The sequence below is a fragment of the Clytia hemisphaerica genome, unplaced genomic scaffold (genome assembly GCF_902728285.1).
Source record: "Clytia hemisphaerica strain Z4C2 unplaced genomic scaffold, Clytia hemisphaerica genome assembly, whole genome shotgun sequence".
Taxonomy (NCBI): Eukaryota; Metazoa; Cnidaria; class Hydrozoa; order Leptothecata; family Clytiidae; genus Clytia; species Clytia hemisphaerica.
In genome coordinates, this window is record NW_027103421.1 from 924845 (window position 1) to 951311 (window position 26467).

Consider the following 26467-nt stretch of genomic DNA (forward strand, 5'->3'; position numbering starts at 1 on the left):
TCTACAGATGTCTGTAGAAATATGAAATCGACAATATTGTAGAATAATAATTCTACCCCTATATACCCTATGTGTATGTTGTATGTAAATTGGATATTTAAATTCTTTAAAAAAAGTCAAAATCGAAGATTTATCATAACCAAAAATTTACGTGGTTATTGTGTTTTTATTCAACAAGATTCTTAACCCGAATTTTATAAGAAACGCTAAGAATCTTAAAGTTTCTTTGCATATTTGTCATTAAGATTTGGAAAGTCTCTTATAAGAACTTGATAAGAAACGCTAAGAATCTTAAAGTTTCTTTGCATATTTGTCAATTAAGATTTGGAAAGTCTCTTTATAAGAACTTGATAAGAAACGCTAAGAATCTTAAAGTTTCTTTGCATATTTGTCAATTAAGATTTGGAAAGTCTCTTTATAAGAACTTGATAAGAAACACAAAGAATCTTAAACTATTTTATGGTTGCAAGATTTCATAAGATTTCATAAGATTCTTCTTAAGAACTTAATAAGAAACCTAAATTTTCTTACTATGAATGTGTGCGAAGAATCTTGACAATTCTTAACAATTTCTTGACACGATCTTTAAAGATCTTTTTGTAATAAGAAATTTTCAAGATTGCATAAGAATCTTTGTAAGATCTTACAAAGATCTCTTAAGATTCTTACTTGTTAAAGATCTTTAAAGATCTTTAACGATCTTTTCAGATCTTATCAAGAATTTTTACCAGGGTAACCTGAAATCAGATCGTCATTGCTTTCTGCACACCACGCTGAAGCTCTGAAGGGATGTGTGAAAACAAAACAATTCGACGAATTTGTGAGGACCACGCTCGTTTAATAGGACTGGGAATGACAACAAAGTTGCGTGATTGTGTTTAAAAAAACGCGACGTGTCAGAAAAAAGTTCAAATTTTGACATCGCAGCACGTAACAAGATTCTTGTTGTATGCAGGAGGGCTATTTCCCTCGGATGCTTAATTGCTTAATTTTCAAGGCCCTTCAGAGGTTTACCGCGTGCGTAAGGAAATTATTAACATCTGTTATCAGGTTAGCTATAGGTATATCATCAGTAACTTAAATAGAATAAATGATTATACAAATTAATACCTTTGATCCACTCGGACAAATTACGTTAGTTTGTATTAGCCTCCGTCTCGGAAGAGGACTGGGCCCGAATTTGCGGACGTTTTCACAGTTTCACTTTCGTTTTCGGCTATACGACAGCGTTTTCAAGCAGAAAGCAGAGGAAATCTGTGAAATTATGGCAGGGAATACTAACCTATTTTTCCAGTGTTTCTCAAGATTGGAGCAAGATTATTGTTCTAGAAAGTTCATAAAGGCCTTATAGTTTCAGATTAGTATGATTTCATCAGAAAAAACATTTACACCAAAGCTCCTTATTGATATGTGAAGGCTACCAAAAATTGCAATGTCCTCCATCAGAACAACTTTAACATAAGAGAGACAAGGACAGTCAAGAAGTCTACTTTGTTGAAAATTTGCACAAAATACTTAGAGAAAATGGTACTATGGAAGCCCATTTTATACTCCTAAATGATAGCTGAAAGATCACCAGTTGAGAGGGTTGATTAAAATAGAACTCAAAGCACACAATAAAGTATACATATATATTTGTCCAGAAAGAACTGGCATGTTGTTTGCTTTGTTTTGGTGTTTAAAAATATGTACTTATCAGTCCTAAAAAAATACAAATTAGAATAAAATGAGGGCAATGAGTCTGGTTAAATGTTACTATATTTACAAGAAAGGATTACTGAAAAAATACTACTGTATGTATATACTACTGATGAACTAAACTCAAAAACTAAAACTTTACCATAAATTTACATTACGACAATTTAAAAATCTATCTTTAATAGCAACAAAGAAAAAAACATGGCTCAAAGTTTTAAAAACAGAGCTAGTCAGAGCTTCAATTCAGTAGGTATAGAGCTTTCAAAATTTGAAAACAGACACTGCACATACTATCCACACGGTTTTTTTGATTCATGAAAAAAATAAAGTGTTTATCAAAAAAAGGTTCTCTTTTTTTTGGTAATCAATTCCAACAAACAACAATCAATGTAACAGTTTTTTGAAAACCATCCCACAGTGTAAACATTATCAACCAACTAAACCCACACCGCCAAAATTGTAAAAATAAGTCAATATAATTTCTATCAACAACTTCTCGTAAAATGTTTTTTTCCAACATTCTGATACCAATCATAGCTGGAGGCATCATGTGTAGAGTGACTGTGTGGCATTTCATTGCTTTTAATGATCACGATACCAAACATCAACCAAACAAAACTGACGCCAAGCCAAATCTGTCGCTTTAAAAATTTCCATGAAAATTATAATTGAAACTTATCTCGTAAAATGCTTTTTTCAACATTCTGGAGGTGTTCAAAGTTAGAGGTATCATATGTAGAGCCAAGCAATACATGAAAAGTCATTTGCTATCCCATTTGCCATGAGATATATGAGTCAATAAATCAAACAAAAACCAACAAATCATGTCTCTTCACTTTCATGTCACATCGTGTTTATATGGGGTATCAGAAAGCCAATCCACAAGAAGAGCCATCTTCCTTTATTATGGAGTGTTCCAAAACTATTGGTAGGTTGTTTGGAAGTAAAGAAACCCACACAGTTTGTTTTATTTTGAAGATTTAACTTGAAAACAAACTGCATCTTTCCAGCAGAAACTCATGTTTCAACCTGTTACATAACATTGGTCAGTCGGGTCTGCTACTAACATGTAATAGTTTTATTATAGCCGAGCTTGAGAATCCGTAGGCAGAACTTGTAATATGTATTATGTGTATAATTATGTCAGTCGACTTGAATCATGATACATTACTCACATTTCACTGGATGCATTTTCGCTGTGAAATTATCCGCAAAATTTTCTGACCGCGTTCTGAGACGGAGGCTAATTGATAAAAAGTTATATATGGCATTTTTCAAATGAACCAATCAATTAAAGTTCATCTCACAAAGATGCTAAAATGCAATTAGCATTTATTCGCGTTTTAATTTCCCTTTCTTTTTCGTAATACCGATATAATTAATCCTGTTTTTCAGCTAATTTAGCCTGTGCCAGACAACAAAGATTGTTTTTCCCAAGGTCTTCTGTAGAAGAGTCTGATACAGAATAATAATGATCGTGAATTTTTTGTCGCAAATAATGGAAAAGTTATGTGATAATGTGTATATGCGTGTGTACAGTTTTGTTGTTGTTTTATATTTTGTTTGTATTTTGGTTAGTTTGTTTACTTTATGACCAATATAAAACGGATGGTGATAACATTTATATCATATACATTCATTCAGGTTTGAAAGTTATGATGGAGAGTTGCTCAGGAGTTTTGCAAAAGTTTTGGTAGGTACATTGTTATTTTTTGGCCCGGCATCGGGCCTATTATAATAACATGTTACTGTCTGTGGTGATGAATGTCCGCATTTGAAAAAACAGCGCTTTGGCAATTCAAGTTCATTTTGAAAGATACGGTACCTTGTTTCAATCAGTACGGGTAATCAATAATCATTTGTCGTTCGGTTTACTACACGGTTTTTTAATAAGAATATACTTTATAAGAATATTCATGATGAAATTGGCCAAAAAAATAAGAATATGCTAAGAATGTCACCATCGTGGAATTTGGCAATTAAACTTTAGATTACCCCTTTTAGAGCATTTTCAATTATAATTTGGCAATTACCTCCCAAGTAAGGCTCACTACTTCCACAAAAATGCCATTTTATGCTTTAGACGTATATATTGTATAAATCTAGTCTGAATTAGGGTCCTCCTTACCAAAGAATGCTATGAAGAATATTTAGGGTGATTTTCATGAAATGAAAAAAACATCAAAAAAAAAGAAGCGTGTATTATTCAAATTATTGTCGCTGTTTAGGCCTTTATACCGCTTTGGCATCTTGTTTTTTATATAAAAATCAGCAAGTTTTAAACATAACAATTTTTTGACTGCATATGCTTTTTTTATAAGAACAGGTACAGCCTTATTTGGGTGTGTTATGAATACTAGCTGGATGTTGACCCTCGACCTAGGAGCACTTATTTGAAACAATATATATCTTGGTAGCTGGATCCAGTTTTATAAATTCTTAATACATAAAAATTTTGTCGTGAATTCAAATTTTGAGAAACTGTCTTAGAAGCCTTAGAAAGGTTTTAGCTATTTGTATTAAAACTATGTTTCGGGTTTTTGAAACATTATTTTTGCCAATTTACTAAGGCTTACGACATATGTAAACTTTCAAAATGTTTCCTTTTGAAATAATAATTTTCAAGCAAACAAAAAATGAGTCATGGTCCCAAAAGTTTTATTTACAATTATCAATTCATGTATCTTTGTGATATTCCTTGCTACTGCAAATTTTCCCTTCCTTGATGGGCTCAATATTTTTTCTATAAGAACAAAGTAAGAACGTAAGGCTTTGAGATTACAAACATTCTTAAAGCTTTTTAAGGATTTACGGGCTTTGACCATAGAATTTCTTTGAAAATTTCACATAAAGATTTCTGAAAATTAGAAAATGTGGCTTAAAAACCACAATGTTAGGAGCATCTGAAGAATTCAAACATTTTTGACAATTTTTCTTAGAAAAAATTTATTTTCTCAATATTTTCGTTCCTGAAACAATGTTTAACTTCTAAAGTACACGTTTTTTTGTAAGAACATCTAAAAGATAAATTTTGAAGCCTTAGGATGTTCTTAACTTTTTGAGTTTTAAGCCTGAAGATGTTCTTAAAACCTGTTCTTATTTTAAACTCTTTTAGAGTATTTTTGACCATTTTCCGAAGGAGTTGGCCTTTTTAGAATCCGCATTGCCTTAAAATGTTCTTAACTTGTTCTTGAAATTTTGGTCATCGAAGTTTTATGTTCTTATAAAGAATTTTTTTATAAAAAGAACCTCTGTAGTAAGAGCCGCGATTCAAGGAACCTCTTTACATAGGAGCCAAAAGACTAGTGATTTTCATGCACGTCAAAGGCTGAAGGCTCTGGATGTTCTTAACATTTTGGTCTAAAATGTTCTTAAAGTGTTTTTATTTTCAATGTAATGTTAATATTTTTGGTCTTATGTCCTAAGAATTTACATGGCTTAGAGTGTTGAATTTTTACCTTCGACAGGTCTTTTAATCTTATATACTTTTTTCATATAAACTAGCCATAATTTTCATTAAAGTGCCACCGCAGAAGAACGATCAAGTTGTTGAATTTTGAAAGAAATGTTACTGATAGCCTTTACTTCTGTTAGAATGGCATCTCATCTGAAGCAAAATTTAGTCTACAAATATTAGCAAGTTGTGTCTATCTCATAGATATCTTCTTATAGAGATAAGATAAAGTTATTTTTACTTTTTTTTTGTCATCTCTTTTATTACCAAAATAATGGTATATAATGGCTTGTTTATATCATAGTAAACGCTACTGTACTAATCTGCCTTTTTAATGTAATAGTCACGCGACAAGTTTTAAAATTACTCAAATTTTCTAATTTGCTTTGCTCAGAGCGGTTAATAACTACTTGTGGTTTAAATAGGGAATTTCCCAACAAAAAAGGAATTTCCCTTAATTCGACTCCCTGAGGTAATAAAAAAAGACATATAGAGCTTTGAAAATGGGTAATCAGATCAAAACTAATCCGGAAAAGTGTTTTTAATGATGATAAAACAATAGAAATGCAGTCAAGCTAAGAATGTTACGGTACACCATTTAACCGGAACTAAAATACTGAAAAACGCGCGCAAAATTATGAGATGTTTGCCCAACTTCCTTATGCGTGAAGCTATGAATGCCATCCTCGGAAGCTTTAGGCTTCCTGCGGTGGCAACAAAGTCAATTTTTTCAGAATCAGATTTTCTATAAAAGGCAAAAAACCAACCTCCTTTGTTTTCAGAAAACATTTCATTAATGTTTTGAAAACAAATTTTTTCAGGATTTAAATCATCAATGTAAATCCATTTATTCTCAATAAATATACCACATGCAAAATGGGCACCACAATTCCTTACAATGGCATGTAATGTGTAGCTATTTTCTTTTACTATAATCTCCTCAAAAAATCTACAATTGTTTATACATACTGTTGTACAGAGTTCTATAAGAAGAAAAATAGGCAAATTGACAACTTGAATCTGTGCTGGTATGTTGACAGAGCAAGAATCACAATTAATTTCTGAGCTTGGATTAAGAGAATTTGATACACAGTTTGGCCACAAACTTGCATCAACTAAAATCTCTGGATATAAAAAATGCGAAAGAAGACTGACAATGCTACCCGTTTCTCTTTGTTCCTTCTCACTACCACAACTATTACAAGTACCCTGAATTACAAAACTTGTTTCAAAACATGTCTCTCTTCTTCTGATAATTCTTTGAAAATATTACTTCCAAAAATCTCTTGAAACTCTGCGTCGCTATTTCTTCTCACAAAGGTACCACAATTTTCAATAATCTTAGACCATACCGGTTCCCTAATTTCATCCAGCAGTCGAAAAGCATTACTTTTCATATCGTAATCTTCAAGTGAAATTTCCATTGATCCACTTAATTGAAGCAGCTTAAAAAAATCACTTGATTTTTCATATGATACTTTAGCTTTCATTTCTGGAAGAAGCAAGCGGTAACATATTTCAAGAAAGCAATCAACAGCGCAAGAATAGGTACGACTGCCAGTTGTCCTGCTTGAATTTCGGAAATGTGCAACATTCAATGCAGTGTCTAGATTAATCGCAAAGTCTTCCTCTGCCATACTGTGAAAAATCTTCAAATTATTTTAGGAGCAAAAAGCAAAAAATGTAATTACAGTTGACACTGTCTAATTTGACGTTCTACTATTTGATAAGCCCGTTTTGGATAAAAATTTGAAGTCACTTTAAAGGTTTTGAAAAACCACTCTCTTATTTGATTTCTAGTAACAAAAAAAAATGCCAGATATTTTGAAATTCAAATGTTCGATTTTGTTGCGTTCAAATTAGAAACTCAAAATTTGACTCCTCAAATATTGCAAATATCAAAGATTTCTTCCAAAAAACTTATATAAATTTTCAGCAAGATCTTCGGTTATTGTACTGATTCGACGTTCAAAAACCAATCGCAATAATCAACCTTCGCTTCGCCTTCTTCTTCCCGTGTTACTCTATAATTCAATATTTACTTTAGGGATTTGGGAGACTTTCTCAATATTCAATATGCTGTGGTATTCGATGAGAATCCCTTGAAATTTGAATTAGAGAGTGTCAACTACTGTATATATAGATTTTTGCAAAATGCAAACTTTCCTTTATGGAATTTCCCTTTTATAGGGCGCCTTGTTTTATACTTTAGTTCAGTTTCAAAATTCTTTTAATTGTCAGCTGTGTGCTGTTCTGTATCAATAGTGTTAGAACGATGATGGAAAAAACTATATAAATAACTGTCAGACTGTTGTTCTGTCAGTCTGTGTTCTGTTTCGCTGGAAAATATAAATCAATCTCAATGTCTAAAAAGGATTCAAATTGTTTAGTTTTCCTTTCAGCAAACTCACACTGGATTGTTGGGTTTATAGAAAAGTAGTGCGATTGGACTACTGGACTGTGCTAATAACTGGAATAAAACAGATTTAAAGAAACAGGGAGAAATTCAAGATGTCTGCCACCATCACATCAGGTCCACCAACTTTCCTTTTTTATCGCTGACATTACCTTATACCTAAAGCCAGAGCCATCGGCTGATCGTTTGAAACATAGTCAATAGAAGAAATACCAGATAATTCAATTGACATTGTTTGAAAGCTCCGACACGATAGGAAGAAACAAACGTCCGCCGCGCAAGCTAAAAAAGAGCTATCCTGTAAAACACGGCTTATCGCTCTTCATTCCGGGAAATCAAATAACCGTTAATTGATAATGTTCCGCTAAGCGGAACTAAAATACTGAAACGCGCGCGCAAAATTATGAGATGTTTTCCCAACTTTCCCTCACGAGTGAAGCTGTGAATGCCATCCTCGGAAGCTTTAGGCTTCCTGCGGTGGCAAAAATGGACGATGCCTTGGCAATTCCAATAACCTCTTTTTTATATATCAGAAACAGTAATTTTTTTGCGGAGACTCAGTTGTTTTTATTCCCGGGGGGGGGGGGGCAGCTGGGCAAAAGGACCGACGGGTATGTGCGGGTCCTAAAGGGTACCTTTTCCAATATGTTTAAAATGCACTGTAAGGGTCGGAAAAACTAGAGATGCACTGTAAGGGTAGAAATTTCAGAAGATTTTTGAAAAATCTAGATATTTTGACCAAAAATGCTAGAATTTTGACCATTTTTTGCACGATAGGGATCGAAAATTTGGGGGAAAATGCACTCTAAGGGTATGATTTTCACTGATTTTTGCTGCACTGTAAGGGTGCAATTTTAAAAGCCAATTTTTGGCCCGCACATACCGTCAGTCCGCAAACCCAGTGCCCCCCCCCCGGGTTTTTATTGTCTTGGCACTTTCAGCCTCAAATCTTTCTCAACCTGCTGTATTCTTATTTTAGGGAGATTTCAAGTATCTTAGGCATTGCATTGTTGTTTTTACTGTTTATTCCCTCAATTTCCCTCGAATTCAGCAATTGCAGGCTCAGGATTGTTCTTAATTTTGTTTTGGCGATATATAGCCTCATTGCACGCTTTTTTTATAAGAATACACTTTGTAAGAATGTCCATGATGAAAATGGCCAAAAAATTAAGAATATGGTAAGAATATCACCATCATGGAATTTAGCAACTGAACCTAAGAATGCCATTTTTAATGCATTTTAACCTGTAGATTGCTAAAGTCTATTCACGATAAGTGTGCACTCTTTTTTCATTTACCTATAACTTTTGAAGGAATTCTTCAATCTTTATAAATTTGGTATCGTTGGAATGATATTAGTGAGTGGAACAATTTGAAATAAAAAAAACTTTGAAAAGATTATAAAAATGAAGATGAAAATGAAGAAGAAAAAAATGAAGATCTTGTAGAAAAGTGCTATAACTTTCATTTTCACTGAAGTAAATCCTTAATCATCGAACGTCATCACTGTGAAAAAAATTCTCAAAAATAATCATTCAGTCAAAAGATATCAAACAAAGTTATAAGCTGATTGACGTCTAAAAACGCTGTTTTCTGCAGTTTTTTGCTGTTTTTTGGGGTCAATCACTTATTAACTTTGTATCATAACTTTATATTGAATAAATATTTTAATGAAATTTTTTCACAGTGATGATATTCTAAGATCAAAGAATCTCTCCAGTGAAAATGAAAGTTATAGCCCTTTTCTACAAGATCTTCATTTTTTTCTTCTTCATTTTCATCTTCATTTTCAGAATTTTTTTAAAGATTTTTTTATTTTAAATTGTTCCACTCACTAATATCTTTCCAATGATACCAAATTTATAAAGATTGAAGAATTTCTTTAAAAGTTATAGGTAAAAGAAAAAAGAGTGCACACTTATCGTGAATAGACTTTAATTTCGATCTTAACCTAAGAATACCGTAAAAATATTTTTGGATGATTTTCGCCAAAAAGTTAAGAATATCCATGATGAAATGAAAAAACACCATTCTTATAAAAAAAAGCGTGTACTCTTATAAAATAGCTGTAACAAAAAAGGTGAGTAGGGCTTTCGTTATATGACTCCAATCGTTTAATCTACTTTTAGTTTTTAGAACTCAAAAAAATGTGTGCTTATAAGCAAACTATCGTAACATGAAATAGAGATGTATATTTGCAAAGCTAAATTGGCTTGGCGCTATAAATTATATTTGTCGTGTGGGCCAAATTTTTCAACAAATTTTCACTTATACTATACTGTTCTATATTTCATCTTTGATTGTAGCTATAATGAAAAGATCTGGTCGTCCAAAGGAGTATGGTTTTGATAAAACACAAATTTAGGCTTTTACTTTTTATTTTCACTTAGATTTTCTTGTTTTCATTTTTTTCAGTTCGTGGATTCAAGCGCAGATTCGCATGTAATTTCGCCCTAAATAGTGGGGTCTTATTGATTTGGCCACGTTGGTAAGAACGTCAACAATTTTGAAGTCTCCAGATGTTCTCCTCTTTTACTTTTATAGCCTTTGTTCTTATAAAAATCGTGGATTCATGCGCAAACTTTTATTAGAATTAGCCCAAAATAAGTGGAGGTCTTTTATTGATACGGGTACTAACGGTGGTATATAATCTTTCTGTATTATCATGTGATGCCTTAAAGCCCTTCTTATCTCCACTTAAAGGTTTTCAAGAAATTATTTCAAGAATGTTGAAAGTTATTGAATGCAACTGACAAAAACACTTGTCCTCTTGTTTGTATTTGTACTTAAAATGGCCAATTTTTTTGCCGTCATTGCAAAAGATCTTAAAGAGTTGCTTTAGATTCTTTTTTTATAAGAACATCCGAAATTTCTTTTTGAGTTTTAATCTATGAATGTTCTTAAATTGTTCCTAATTTCATCATTCTGAAAGTATTTTTGTGCCATTTCCTAAGAAATTGGGTGTGTTAGAGTTAGCATTTCCTTAAAATGCTTTAGCCATCGGAGCTTTATTTTCTTAAATAGTTTGTTTTTATTAAAAACTTTTAGTACTGATTAGCTTGATCTAAAAGACTTAAAACATTGCAAATCTTTTATAAGAACTTATATGATTCAGTATTTCTTATCAATTTCGAAAGGTAGTCAGACTTTACAAAGTTGAGATCTTTTTCTTCTTTAGGTCAAAATGCACAGACAAAATATTGTAAAAAAAGCTGAAGTTTTCTCGTATACGTGCTAATCCTTAAGATCTTTTTGTAAAAATTACCTCAGACCATCTCGAGTTTCTACATAAAAGCTTTATATTTTTTCATTCATTATAAAGAATCAATTAAAAGACTTTAAAAGAACCTGGGACGAGACTTTTCATTCTGGGTCATCAAAACGTGTTATTTATGCTTATGAAAATTACAGTTGTTTAGAACATTTTACTGCAACTTTTCTCAGTCATTTGTCCTGTGACATTGGATTTTTGATTTTATGAGGCCCCTAAGTAGTAGTATCTCGTGATAGCCTTTTTCCTTTTTCGTGATTGCGTGATTAGAGGTCAAAAACGTGAGCTCGTGGTTTGGACTTTTTTCAAAAGGATGCTTGATTATCCAAGTTTTGTGATTGAAGACAAAAAATTGCGCAATGTCGTGATCAGAGTTACCGCTGGGGGAGTCTCTTTTATTCACCTAAGATTGGAAGTGTAATTTAGAAACCTTCCATAACTCGGTTTAATAAACAAATGACCTGGTTTATTAGAACACCGAGACCAAGATTTTAGACAACTATATTTTTCCGTAAAACATTAAGGGTGAAAATCTTTTTTCAGATAACATCTTTGCTATCTTTTCTTATGATAATTTCTTAAATCTGTTTTGATTTTTTCGTCTCCTCCTAAAATACAAGCTGTTTGGATTATATTTAGTTTTTGAAAATCTAGGATTTCTTTCTCAAAGTAAAAACTCAACAGTGGAAAGTGGTATTCGGTAGTCATTCTTGAAGAACTTCGAAAATCATTCAAATATCCATGTCATTCTTACTTGGCAAAGGAAACTATTTATCAGAATAATTAAGCAATCTGAAAGTGTCATTAATTAGCTCTTATAATCCGTTAGTTCGAAATGGATGACAAGGCAACATACACGTTTTTTAAATAAGACCAAAGGTTGTAAACTTCTTTTCAATTTTTATGAAGTTTCTGAAATACTCTCCCAGTCTTCCAAAGTAGATATTGAATTCCAAAAGCGAAAGTGTTCTTATTTTCGCAATTTTATGAATGTTTTTGTGTAATTTCCTAAGAAATTGGGTGTTTTTTAGTTCATAAGACTTAAAAATGTTCTCAGCTTCTTCTTAACATTTTGGTAATCAAAGCCTAATGTTCTTATATAGTTTGTTCTTGTAAAAAACGCGCATACACACAGTCGGATACAAGCACCGACCTTTACATATCCCTGGACCAAGCTATATCAGCCATCTTTGACAGAAGATTTTTGAAAGTTGGTACCCGTAAAGGAGCCATTGTAGTGTTTGAAACTTTGTCTACCGACAAACGGCGCTACATCACTAGTGGACAATCGAAATAAGAACTAGCGCTCTCTCCGCGGGTACCAATTTCAAAAATACTCCGATCATAATATTTTTGCATTGTCATTGAGTAACTTGGTCCAGGGATATATAAAGGTCAGTGGATACAAGTGATAGAATCGACTTACAGATAATTAGCTCAGAGGAATGTAAAGAGATGGAAAAACAGCTTCTTGAAAACAATGGAAAAACGGCTCGTCATATACCAGGTCTCTTGCCCTTAAGGGAGTTTATGTCGAGTAAATAGGTTTCTTTTGTTGTCGCTATAAAAAATCTGCATAATTAGCGTGTTGTGACAAAATTCTTTTGTTTCAAGCCTGATTATGCGCAAACTTTTAGGGCTTATATTTTGGGTACACCTCTCCTATACGAAAAGGTACCTATATCTTCTTGCTCAGAATTTCCTAGCAATTCTACTGATATAACCGCATCATGACCGCACCATAATATGGAAAGCTAGAGCTCGAGAAAATTATAGCTTCATCTTGATTTTACTCGACTTCCGACAGTTTTACAAGAACCAATTTAATATCATTGCGTTAAGAATTTCTTTTGTTATACATTGGTAAAAATATTGCTCCTTATTCTTAAAAATTGAACTAGTAATTGGCAAAAAAGGAAAAACAAATTTTCATTTTCATCGTCAAATCATGTAGAAACCGTCCGATTTGTATGGCGAGCCGTCTTTTCTGGACTTTCATTTAATGACCTAATCAACGTTTTTACAATAGAATTTTCAATAGAAGTGAGCGTTGAACTTTGAGTAATCAGAAAAGCTGTTTTTCCATCTTTTTACATTCCTCTGATTAGCTTTGAACGCATATGCTAGCTATATATTTTCATAACATGGGAAGCGATTTGTTACTTTATTACATCATGATTAGGATAAATTTACTGCTGATTGATGCAGTTTTTATTGAAAAGGATGACAGGCTGTCTTTAAAAGTTATAAAGCATTTTAATTGATGGTTTTGGTTTGGCATATCCTTGATTACTTCTTGTACTGACTGCCTCTATTTCTATATAAGGAGCTTAAAACGGAAGACTTTTTCGCCGTTATTGCGTCATTTTTTTCAAGCTGAGAGGTATTTATACATCAGGTTGTGGGAACTTGTTGTGTTATATTAATATGTGAGCGGTATTAAAACTGTAAACTATGTTTGTTTATTTGGATTTTGACATTACTGCAGTTTACTGCCTGTCTTTGTAGACGTTTATAAACCCAGGGTTGGTAAGTTCAAAGCTGTGTGTGTTTTTCATTGAACTGATACAGTACGCATGTGCTGCATTTTGATTCTGGATTGCAATACAGGGTGTCCCGGAAAAAAGTATCGAGTTCGAACATGATTCTGAGTAGAAAGGTTGTAAGAAAATATATTCCATCATAACATAATAATTGTTTTTGCAACATTCATTATTGTAAAAAAAGAATTCACTTCTTTACAATTTTTCATGACGTTAAAGTTATTGAGAATTGTCTTTTGTAAAAGTTATGTCTCATGAAAATTAATATGACACGGAGAGGAAAACTTTGATAAACATTGTGAATTTAGTGAAACACACACAGAAGTATGGTACGACTCGATACTTTTTTTCCGGACACCCTATATCCCCGGGGGGGGGGTACTAGGTTTGCGAGGTGACGGGTATGTCCGAGCCGAAAATCGAAAATCGACCCTTTGAGAGACTTTTTCCTAAATTTTGGTCCATTTTTTCCAAATTTTGGTTTGATTTTCACCAAATTTTGGTCAAAATTCTTGGAGATCGTGAGCCTTTGAGAGAGAAATTTTTGATTTTTGTGATTTTGGGACCCTTTCAGAGACTAACTTTTGAATTTGTACCCCTTTGAGAGACTTTTGAGGTACCCTTATGGCTCGCACATACCCGGCACCCATTTTGCCTAAGTAACCCCCCCGGGCCTATATCTAATTTGGAAGACTTGTTAGTATTTTGATCTTTTACCAACCCCCCAGACATCATTATTGCGATTGCATCAATTTCCCACTGCAGTAAATCGCTCTTAACAGATACTTAAAACAACATGTCCCGCCTGGGTACTTAAAACTATAAAAACGTCATCAATTATGTCGAATTTCAACATTATTTTCATAATGTTATGAAATCGTTATCAAAGTCTGGCACAGAAGTTTTGTTAGAGTTTGATGATAGTTACGCTGTGTTGTGCTGGAAGAATAGTTTGTCTTTATTTGCTTCTGTGTTTATGGTCAGAAGAGAATATTTTTTAGCAGAGTTTTCTTTAGAAAGGCGACCGAAAAGAAATAAGAAAGCGGCATGAAGGTCTAGTTACCACAGATTTATAAAGTCCGAAGAGCTAGATTTCTTGCTTTAAGCCATCACAGGCAAACAAATTAGAAAAAAAATACTATTGCTATTGTTTTTGAAAACCCGTGAAGCTTCTGATTGGTCAAGCTCTGAAATTCTATTGTAATGTCACGTGACCTAGGTAGGATTTCCTATCTAACCACGGCACACTTTTCACCCAAAGCTAGGCTGCACACATCCCCTCTGATAAGTTTTGATATATCAAAACTAATTTGGGGATGCATGCAGCCTAACCCAAAGCACGATATCTAGCCCTTTGGGCTTTATAAATCAATGCTAGTGACATAAAAATTGATTATTGATTGTTTTACAAGGCGCCGTTTCTCCCCAAATGAGCTTGAATCGAGAAAGCGCTGCTTTTTTTACAAATGGACGTAGAGCACCACGGACAGAGGATATGCTAATGAAAAGCCCGATGCTTGGCTAAAAATATCAGAGGAGGGCTATGTCCCTTAACAATCATCAAATGCTTTTTCTGAGCATTGATTGGTTCATTTAGGTCAATTAAATCATAATTTTAAGTTTCAACCAATCGATTTTATTGATAAGGGAACTTTTGGATTGTTACAGGTAAGTGCGGTGCGTCGGAAAATTTGGATAACCTTCCCTCCACAAAACTCGATATTGCATGACCCAAATTCTACACATTTTTTAGTAAATTTGTGCAATTCCTGCCAATACTCTTTCCCTAGTGATAGTCCAGGCTGAAAAAGAAAATTTTCTAACACTGAGCAATTAAGTTCCACCGGAGCTCTAAGACAGGGGAGTATCATTCATCGCCAGATTCCAAAAAAATAGAATTATTATTTAATGCAGGGATGTATTTGACATGTACAACATACATAGCTGATTTTGCGATTTCAACCTTACCTTGGATCTGGACTTGGACTTAATGTTTCCGAGTCTTAAAGGACTTCCATAAGAATCTTTGCAATATATTTATTAAGAACAATGTCAGTTTGTTCTATAAGGGAAATTCTAAAACCACAAAATCTTGTTTTGGTAAGGATATCAAAGGTTGTGCCCACAGACCTCCATAGTGTTGAGTTGTTATGTTTTTAAACATACTTACCTGCCCTTAAGTATCCACAAATCCTCCTATTATAAGCTTTTAAATGTTTTAGCATGTGCAATGTGAATTTTTTCGATAATATGTTAGTTTTTATCTCCATTTTGAGGAGGGTAACGGTAGAAGCTTCAAGGGTTGTATTGGAAAACAAGGTTTGATCGCTCGTTGATATAAGATGCTTCGACCATATGTCCACACGTTATGGTTCTTAGAAACGAAGTTATGAAGCTATTTATTGGTTAAAAGTGACATTAGTTTTAACCAATAGAATGGTTTCAAAGTGTGAACAAGATTCTACTAGTTAAATCTTGATGTTTGAGGTTCGAGGCAAAACTTTTGAGATGTGTGGAACAGAAAGACTTTCTAAATCACTGTTTACTTATTCTATGCTATGAACAAAAGTGCTCGACTATGTGGGACTTTTAGCCGGATACGGTAATCGAGGGCAAAACTTTTGAGATGTGTGGAACAGAAAGACTCACTGTTTACTTATTCTATGCTATGAACAAAAGTGCTCGACTATGTGGGACTTTTAGCCGGATAAGGTAATCGAGTGCAAAACTTCATTTTTGATTGTTGTGTCGATTTGTAGACAGCAGTGTGGTTCTCTTGACAAGTGAAAGTATCCTCATCTGAGTCTGAGTCAGATTTGTTCTAGAGAGAATTCAAATCTTCTTCCGTGTCATTCGAATGTCCTCTTTGTGTATCAATCACTCTGTGTCGACCAAGCTGACACACAACGTTGATTCAACGTTCGTCTAAGGTTATATGAACTTTATGAACATTAGATAAACGTTGAAAAAACGTTTTGTGCCAGCTGGATGGAGCCAAATCTGGCATTGTCTGGTAAGTGCAGTGATCTCCATGCCCGAGGATTGGAATGATGTCCTGGAACGGGGCCTGTCTCGTTGCAGAAAAAATGACTCTCTTAGACCCCCCCTGGCCCCTGGAACTGGTCGAAAACCTCTCTAGTGGGAAAGAGTATGTCCGGACGGGACCTCCAAAAACCGACCCTTGGAGAGACTGATTTTCTCCAAAAAGGTGGCGCTTAGAGAGACTTTTTTGAAAAGTTTTCTTCCATTTTAGAAAAAAATCCTACCCTTAGAGAGACTTTATTTTTCTTTCTCGAAACCAAAATATTTCCTAAAAATTTTGAATTTTCCGACCCTTAGAGAGACTAATTTAAAAATTTCTGATTTTTCCGACCCTTAGAGAGACTTTGAATGGTGAAAAAACCGACACTGACCGTCCCCACATACCTCAGGTAAGTTATGGCATGTCTCAAAAACCTGAAAATTACCATAATTTTTGAAGGCCATTAGCCGGCAGAAAATGGGGAAACCAATGATTTGCTACGAAGGGTACTATGATTAAGAAACTTTCCGAAATTTTGCTTTCGTCAGCAGAAATCAACAAAATACGAAATTTTGCAATAAAGTGCTGATGTCAGCAAAATTTCAAATTTTTTTTTGTGCAAAATGATCCTTTTAATGATATGCAACTTCAGTCCAAATTTCATGTTTCTACCATTAGCCAAACTGGGGATATTTAAAAAACAAGTTTTGCTGACGTCAGCATTTTTTAGTTTTTGCGGTTTTTCGCGAAAATAAGGGCGTAAACAATTAGGTAACACCCCTACGGCAAAACCTCATCATGGTACCCTTCGTAGCAAATCATTGGTTTCCCCATTTTCTGCCGGCTAATGGCCTTCAAAAATTATGGTAATTTTCAGGTTTTTGAGACATGCCATAACTTACCTGAGACCCAGCACCCATTTTTGCCTAAGTGCCCCTCCCGGGATAAATATCTATTCGAGTTTGAAAAATATTCCATATGTGTTTGTCCGATAAAGTTTTTAACTTGATGAAACCTTTGAAAAAGATCAAGATCTCCTTTTTCTCAAATTGAATTTACACATATATCTCACTCAAAAGATTTTTGTTTTGTTTTCGAAAAGTTCGGAAAGACATATGAATGATAGGGCGTTCCTTTTCGGAATAGATAAGTATCTTGAAATCTCAATTTGATTACTATTCTTAAGCTGATATTCTATTGACAAGAAGTTTTTTTAACTATTAAGGCGGTCTTACTAAGTCCCCATATGATATTAGTCCATTCACTAAACTCTCCATCTTTCTTATAACATGATTTATATAAGTTCCGACCGATTTCATGAAAACAATTTTTTTCTTGATCTCAATTATTTAGACGTATAAAAAGTGATGGTGGGGGTTTCTGACGATGATGAAATTTTGTTTTGAAGGTTTTGTTTTTGAGAAAATAATCTGTTAGTCCAATCTTTTTTGGAGAAAGTGATTTCTTTAGTTACATGGTAGAAAGTTACTAATTTTCTTATGTAAACGAGCTCTTCCCTCCCAGAGGGACTTGCTTTTCTTGCATGATGACGTAACTTGACAGACTTGAATTGCTTTGGCGTGATGGCCTGCGTGATCATTATTTAGGAGTGCGTTTTCTCAACATGGTGAGAAAATAAGAACATTTTAAGAAAATCTTTACGTTTGAACAAAATTTAAAACATCCAAAATCAACGTCAAGAATGAACAAAATTTTGTTTTTCGTCTTTACTTTTTCTTTTGAGAATAATCTCCGTGTTTCTTCAGTCTCTTACCTGAACACTTAGAGTTCCTATGTAGGGCGGATTAAGCTCTTGCTAAAGATTTCAAAAGCTAGGTATTGCTATTTTACTCGCAGAATAAGTTGCAAAAGGTGGAAAGAAAAATGACGTTATTTAGAAGAACAATCATTTCTTTCGAAAGTAAAAAATTTATTATTGCGAAAATTTCCGTTTTGAAACTCTAATCTTCATTGTAGAAAGTTTTATCTTAAAACCTCAATTTGAAACTTTCTCCGTTGGTAACCGTAAGATTTATTGTAGAAGTGAAATCTTAAGATGAAACCTCTTATCATTGCAGAAAATGTTGAAAGAATTTCAGCATCCAGTCTAAGACCAGCTTATCCTTAATATTTAAGTGCAGGAAAAAGTATAGTTTTACCAGTGAATCCTTGAGTCTACTCCGGTACAAAGAATTTAGGTTACAGGTAGGTTAGGTGAGGTTGAAATGTCTGAAATATTTTTAAAGTTTAAGATCCCTCTTCAAATAACCTGAAATTAGATCATGATATTTTCTATGCGACAACGCTGAACATCTAAAAGAGTATGTAAAAACAAACGATCTGACACGGATAAACTATCTCGATTTCGTAAGGGCCGTGCAACACTAAAAAGACTGGGAATGATAACAAAGTAGCGTGATTGTGTTTAAAAAATTTTTGATGGCGCGAAACAAGGTTTTTGTTATGGAATTGACAATTTTCCTCCAACGGTTAATTTTCAAGCGCTTTTATAGGTTTACTGTGTAATCATGTGATCCCTGCTGCATAGTCTAATCAGTTTTATATTTTCTACAATATTTTCTCACTTAGATATAAAAACAAGAAAAACTGCACATCAAACCAAGACATATTCAACATCGATGGTAGTTGCATCTCTGGTCAACATATCATGATGATTGAGCTGGTCCTACTCTCCAGTTTTATTGCTGCTGTACTCTACATCATCAATGAATTTCGTGCATACTATTACATCAAATCACCTGAAATCACATTCAAAAACTCATCAGTCTTATATCACAAGCTTTTAGACACGTGTGAATCCTTCAATGCACCTTACATCCCAACCTTCTGGGCACCAAGCGGGCATTTACAGACATGGTTGAAAACAATAGTCAGTTTTCATGATTGTCCAAAAATTTCAGTTACTAAGGAATACCTACAAATGGAAGACGAGGGTATAATATCATTCGAATGGGTCAGTCAAGTGGACTCAGAAGCGGCCGCCGCTTCAACCAAAAAACGCCGCTCGCTCAAAAAGAAAACATTAATGGTCAAAGAGAAACCTATTCTACTCATCATTCCAAGTGCTTTAAACACAAACGTACAAGACTATACTGATCTATGTTTATACGCTCTTAAAAACGGATTTAAGCCGTTATTTTTTAATCGCCGTGGTTACGCTTCGAACGTTTTAACGACCCCAAAGGTAACGACTTATAATGACCACTCCGACCTTGAAGAGACGTTACAATATCTGAATTCACAGTTCCCATTTAGTAGTATCTACGCAATGGCTTTTTCAATGGAATCGGGGAATCTCATCAGTTATTTAGGGCATGAGAAAACAGATAGCCTGATTGCAGGTGCTGTTTGTGTGTCATCGACATTCGGGTGCGAGAATCAGCTTGATGATCACGCTATGAGACAACCGTACAATGCGATTATAACGGAGAAGATCAAAACCATTTTTCAAAGTAATGCAATTTGTCATGATATGTTTGATAGCGAGGCTGTACAAAACTGTCAAACAATGGTTTCCTTACAGAATGAAATCCACGCACGAAGTAATCAGTATCAAACTTTGAAAGAATATTTGAATTATAACAGTCCGTTAATTCATTTGAATCGGATTCAAGTTCCGGTCCTGTTTTTACACGCTAAGGATGATCCAGTCATACCTGAGATTTCAGTACCATACGAATTTTTCGGCATTTCGGAATGGTGTATTTTACTGACCACTGAATATGGAGGACATTGTGGATTTTTTAAAGATTTAACGCCTTCTTCATGGGCGGACGAAAGGGCGGTTGACTTTTTAAAATTCATTCACAAAAATGGAAAAATGACCACCTCGATGAGCAATGGACATGGTCGAAGCAGGGCAATGACTATTTTTTAAGTTAGATTTTTGTTATAATCTCGTGTTTTGATGGTTAATTTGCGATCTCTGTGGAGTCTCCTTTTTTACATTGATGATTTTGAAAGAGGCAACGAAATTTTGTTGCTATTTTTTTTGCTCAGAATTTGAATTGAAATTATTAAATGAAAATTGAATTCATCATAAAAACGCTATACAGGGTGTCCCGAAAAAAAGTATCGGGTTTGAACATACCATTGAGTAGAAAAGTTTGTGTGTGTTATCGCTGAAATATGAGAACATACTCAATCGTACAGGCTTATTACAAAAGTTAGTCTGAAAAAGTGTTACATAATCAATTTTGTGAATACACACATAAAAAACTTTCTACTCATAATTGTGTTTCGACTCGATAATTTTTTTCGGACACCCTGTAAAGGGAACTAATTGGTTAAAGATGAACAAATCCCCTTTCAAGAAAAAAAAGTTTGTTTGACTATTCCTTCATTTATATTTATTCATTGTTAATCATTATACAGACATATATGTAAAACTAAAAATAATTGTTGTAGAATATTTATCGCGTTTTAGAAAAATCAAATAGCGAGATTTTTCTTTTTTTACATAACTTATGTTATTATCTAAGCATTCATCCCCTTGAAAAAGTTTCTTGCTGGGCAAGATAAATTTAAAATCGAATTTCAGTTTAAAACATCCAAAAAAATCACAAAATTAAAAAATTACCACCAGGTAATTACAAGTTATTAAATTTCACAGAGGAAACGCATACATCTTAAAAGAGCTCAAAATCCGGTTTGAGCTCCCATAACACCCCTGGGTCAGTGGTCCAGTCAGGTCAGCCACGGTGAGTTAGCCTGGTGAAAAGATGTCTAAAAACAGGCCAAATTTTGTCCCATGGTGGAAGATTGACAACCCCAGTCGAAAAATAATTAAAAATTTAAACCCGGTCAAATTTTAGAAATTTATTTTAAAGGCCCGGTCAAATATTATCCTCTTTAGGTCACTTCGGTCAAAAAAGGGAAAATGCTTATCAGCCTGCCCCGAAAAATTGAAAAATTGAACCAGGATGATTTTTTGGATTATTTTTTTATAAACCTATTTCAAGGCTTCCAGTGAGCCTAAACTCTAAATTCAAGGTCAATCTGATGAGTAGTTCAAGACTTATGGCTGATTTGTACTAGTAATCGTATGGTTTGGAGCCGTTTATTAAAATCTCGAAAATATTCAAACCCCCCTGTTTATTTGGCACCTAAGAGTAATAAATTATTTTGAGTGCAGCGATCAAGTGCCTCGTTTTGAAACCATTACCAAGGCCATTAAATTCTTTGAGACCCACTGAGGATTATTTATGGGATGTAGAATAACATGTTATGAATGGGTGAGAATTTCTCATAATTCTAGAGAATACACCTTTTCGACCGTAGCCGCCAATTGTCACGCAGGCATTTTTTGTCCGTTTTACCACCCTAAAACCATTCCAGTCTTTTTTTCGCACCTATAGACATTTGAAAAAGTATGAAGGATTGAATCGAGTTTAGGGGGATAATTAAATAATAAAGAACACGCCTGACCGCGCGACTGCAGTCGAAAAGGTGTATTCGCATCACGATACAGTTGGGATTCTCAAAATTATAATGTCTTTCCCATCCACAGATATCTGTAAAGCCCGAAGGGCTGATGGCAAGATAAATACAAAGGAATCATGGAAAAAGCATCTTTCCTTGAGGATGTTGCACTGTCTTGCAACATTCATTGTGTCATTGAGTTGTCCAGTAAAGCATGACAAGCAAGAATAAACAATCCTTAAAAACTGATAAAATAGAATGGAAGCCTATAAACATATTCTTCTTTCGTTCAGTATGTCGATTGGCAAGATGGGACTGATCCCATCAGTTAAGATTAAACTTTAATGCGAAGAAGGGACAAGAAATGTAGTCTAGAAATACTTTCAAATCAATCTTTCGCTATATATATTTTTTTACTTATATAAATTTATATTCTACAAATACAATGATGAAGCGATTTAATGATAATCTAAATTCTAATAAAAAAATTGAACAACACCATTATCAAGCATGGCATGAAGCGTTTTTTATGTTATTAGCGTTCAATGCACGTTGAATCCTTGGTAGATCCTATAGTTAGCAATTTCTTTGAGAATAGACAAAAATACTAAAGTCTATTCACGATAAGTGTGCACTAACTTTAGCTTTGCTTGTTATTTCTCAACCAATGCTTCAATCTTAAAAAGTTTGGTATCGTTGGGAAGCTAGGAAGGAACTTATTAATTTACTGTTTAGTTTTTCCGTGAAATTTGAAAAGAACGTGAAGAAAAATGACATTCAACTTTTTATAGATAGGTCGTATAAACGTTATTTTTACATCTTTGGAAAGCTTAAAGCTTGGCAATTTCAAAAATATATACTTTTACTAGGAAATATAGGTATTTAGAAATTTGAAGCTCCTTCCTACCTTCCCAACGAAACCAAACTTATTAAGATTGAGGCATAGACTTTAACACAGTATACTAGAAAATAAGAATCATAAGAGCATTTTAGGCTTTTAAACTCAACGTATTAAAAATGTACATCTAAAGCCATCAAATCTTTTTGACACTTTTATAAAAAAACGCATGTATTGTTTATGATTCCTGGGTGTTAAACAAATAAATCATTAATCTTCGACTAAACCATTACCATTCTCTTTGAAATTAGTATTTTTCACTATTTGAGGTGAATCCCCTTGGCTTTCTGGTATAGTTGGTAAATAAACACCGGCATTAGCAATAACGGCACACATTGTCGACGTGATTGAAGTTTGCCGTTCGACAGACGTTCTTTTGAGCTGTAAATCATCGTCAGGGTCGCACCATTTTAACGTCAAAATTTGTCTGACGAATCTCTTAAAACGTTGACTATAACAATAATAGACGACGGGGTTACATAAAGTTGCTAATTTAGCACTCATAGCACACACTGTGAACGCAATTTTGGACGGGTAGTATCCGAACACGATCATAAATCCTACCACGGTATACGGAGTCCATACCATTAGAAACACAGTAACTATGATTGTGCTAATTTTTATGTAGAATTTCTCATATCCAAGTATACGTTTCGCATGTGCTTCATTTTTGCGCTTCATTAACTGTCTTCTCGATTTGAATAATGATATAATCTGCGTTCCGACAGGGACAAATAGCCCAATAACTGTGCACGCAATTATATAGTATTTCATGTCCTTGTCCTTCCAGTCTAGCGAACAGCGTCTCCCGTCTAGATCAGGGACATATTTCGAGTTCATAGAATAAGGTAACACAGCCCAAAATAATCCGTATATTATCACAGCAAGGACGATCAATATGTTATTTAGAGCTTGAGTAAAGTATCTACGATAAACAAATGGTTTGATAATTGCTAAAGCTTGAACAAAGGCTAAAATTCCAAATAAATTTATAGTGACTATACAGAAAGCCAGTGTTATGAGTCCAGCTGATATACAAAGAAGATTGCTATCGTCAATAAAATCTGGTCTGTAATTTACAATGAATTCAGGAATGATTCCAAAAGTTGCTGATAACATGTCTGCTAAGCATATTCCACTGATGTAGAAATTGGAAGCGAGTTCACGTTTGTAGATTTTGATGGTGAAGATTAGAAGAAGAAGATTTGTGATAATTGAAATGAAAAATATGAGCGCTAAGAAAACCAGGACCAATAGATTGGCTTCTTCCATTGCTTTTCCTTGGTTTGTTTGCTTATTTTTGTTCCTTGTTTCACTAAAGAGAAAAAAGTATTCATTAAACTTATTTAAAGGTCATAACTTTTTTTCGGGCCTAGTGAAAATAATGATGATGTACCTTCATCAGGTGTAAAATTGGCCAAAAAACTTCGTCCCTAAATGGGAAAATACTCCATAATTCCAGGTCATTGGGAAATCGACTTTGATTTCGTCCTTATTTGAAATTAAAAAAAGCACTTCTAAACCATCACCAGTTGATTTTTTAGGTCAATCAGTTCGTATCTTCCGTTTGATCTAAATTCTACCGCAGCCGCTTTTTCTGTCTACCACCCATTTACGGTTATAAACGCGCATATATGATTTCCTAGACGATGCTCTCGTCCGTTAAAGGGTCATTAAAACGCAGGAAAATATATATGCACAGAGTCGGCATGTCAGAGCGGTTTACGGGAAAAAAGTGGTGGTAGAGTTTGGAACGAACGCTGTAAACGACCCCGCCACTGCTAACTCCGCCCCGGGCTAACCACCGTTTTTAAATTTATCCCACCTCCTGAACTATTCCCTTTTTAGTGATCTTGTATAGACAATAGGATCGTCTAATAATTTCCCACTTTTAATGTCCCTGTAACGAGCATAACATCAACTAATAAAAAGTCACAGTGACTCTTAACTTTTTCTTGTGATTGCACAGTATTCATTTGACAGTTACGGCTATCTAAGTTTCCAACGTCTGTTCTATTTTTTACTTTTTTGTGACATGTATTTATACCAAAAAAGTTTTGCTTTTGTAATTTCAGATATCTGTTTGCCGATAACATTAATCTTATATTACAAGATAGACAAAATTTTTAAATGCATGAAAAGAGAAAAAAAGGCAATTTGAGATACATACTATTTTTTACACGTGTCTTGTGGTCTCGCATCGTTTTACTTCAAATTTAAATTTTTCTTTAAGAAACTTTACGCTAAATGTAAGCCCGTTTTAAACAATTTCGTTCTCAGAGCCACTTGCACTTCTTTTTGATTTTACTCATAGCTATTTCCCTTTGTGAACACTACTGGATTGGGCTTGAGTTTGCGTTTCACCTAAGGCCACGCTACTGAAAGAAATATGCAAATCTCATCACCGCTAAAAAGTACCGTGAAAAGCACAGGTCGAAATCATATATCGACCCTGTGCCGACCAATCGAGATTCTATTCAGCGCGCAATCAACGCAGACAAAAGTAACCATGGCGACCATCCAAGATCTTGGATGAAGTTCAAATTTGATATTTTTATTCCCGTCGTTGAAAACACAACTAAAAAATATCATCAATGCTTTTTAAAAAGAATCAGTGATAGAGAATCATAGAATAAAGTCTGTCTATTATTTCGATTCAATTAAAGTGACATTTCCATAATTAATAGTTTAGTAATTACTGTTATACATTTGGGGATAATGTAAAAGATTTCTTTCGAAAGAAACACACTTCAATTAAACTTGGAGGTTTCTGGGTAATTCGTAAATAGTAAATTGCATACTGATACAGTATGCTAGACATTAATAAGGTAATATTTGCTCTTCATCTTTGATTCTTTACACGATAAAATTTCTATTATTGGTCTTCAGAGGTTAATATATTCTTTGAAAACTTAACCTCTGATACTCAGGGTAGCTGAATAGGACAGTGGTAAATCTTCACTGGGTTTTTCACACAGGGGGGGGGGATATTTAGGCAAATGGAGGGTACGGTATGTGCCGCCCTTAACCCTATTCAAACTAGGCTTTTAGGGGCGGTTCAGAACTAGGGGGGGGGGCTTTTCCTGTACCACCCCTTAACTTTTGATTTAGTGGGTCTTTTTGGATGAAATTTGGCACACAAGATCCTTGTGACGTAAGGTAACTTTTGACAAAAAATTTTTTTGATGACGTCACTCATCACGCCCAAAGTGAGCAAAAACCGAAAATTTCCTTTGTTCTTATAAATAGCTATTGTATTCTAACAAAGGCTTTAGAAAAAAGTTGCCTGAGTTTAAAATGCTTATATATCCTAAATATTCAATAAATTACGGTTTAAACGATATATTTGACAATGAAAATAAATTTGTATTGGAAAAGTGTCAATTTTTGTGACACCTTACTGTCAGAAATGTCATCATGCTCAAGATGTGAAAATATTTAGGTGTCAAATTTTTTTTATTTTGAAGCTAAATAAAAGTTAGGAATTTACAGAAAATTTCACGGCAAAAGCTCTATTATTTCAGGAGCTATTAGCAATAGTTTGACCTCCGAACAGAAAGAGCCCCCCCTAGTCCGAATAGGGTTAAGGGTACCTTTTTTGGATTTCCAAAGTCCCGCTAAGGGTCGGAAAAATCATAAAATCAAATTTCAGTCCCACTAAGGGTCGAAAAAGTAGGAAAATTTCAAATTTTAACCCCGGAAAGATCGAAATTTGGTCAAAAT

At 34.1% G+C, this 26467-nt stretch overlaps 3 protein-coding genes across 3 annotated transcripts in view; 2 read left to right on the forward strand and 1 right to left on the reverse strand.

Moving 5' to 3' along the window:
• LOC136797800 (unconventional myosin-XV-like) overlaps positions 1 to 26467 on the forward strand; it is a 175320-nt gene that overhangs the window by 102070 nt on the left and 46783 nt on the right. The window lies entirely within an intron of this gene.
• Positions 18977 to 20614, forward strand: LOC136797848 (protein ABHD15-like). The gene has a single exon (XM_067054431.1). The coding sequence runs from the start codon at positions 19073 to 19075 to the stop codon at positions 20300 to 20302; it is 1230 nt and encodes a 409-aa protein (XP_066910532.1). The 5' UTR covers positions 18977 to 19072; the 3' UTR covers positions 20303 to 20614.
• On the reverse strand, positions 22789 to 24055 carry LOC136797849 (opsin-3-like). The gene has a single exon (XM_067054433.1). The coding sequence runs from the start codon at positions 24014 to 24016 to the stop codon at positions 22955 to 22957; it is 1062 nt and encodes a 353-aa protein (XP_066910534.1). The 5' UTR covers positions 24017 to 24055; the 3' UTR covers positions 22789 to 22954.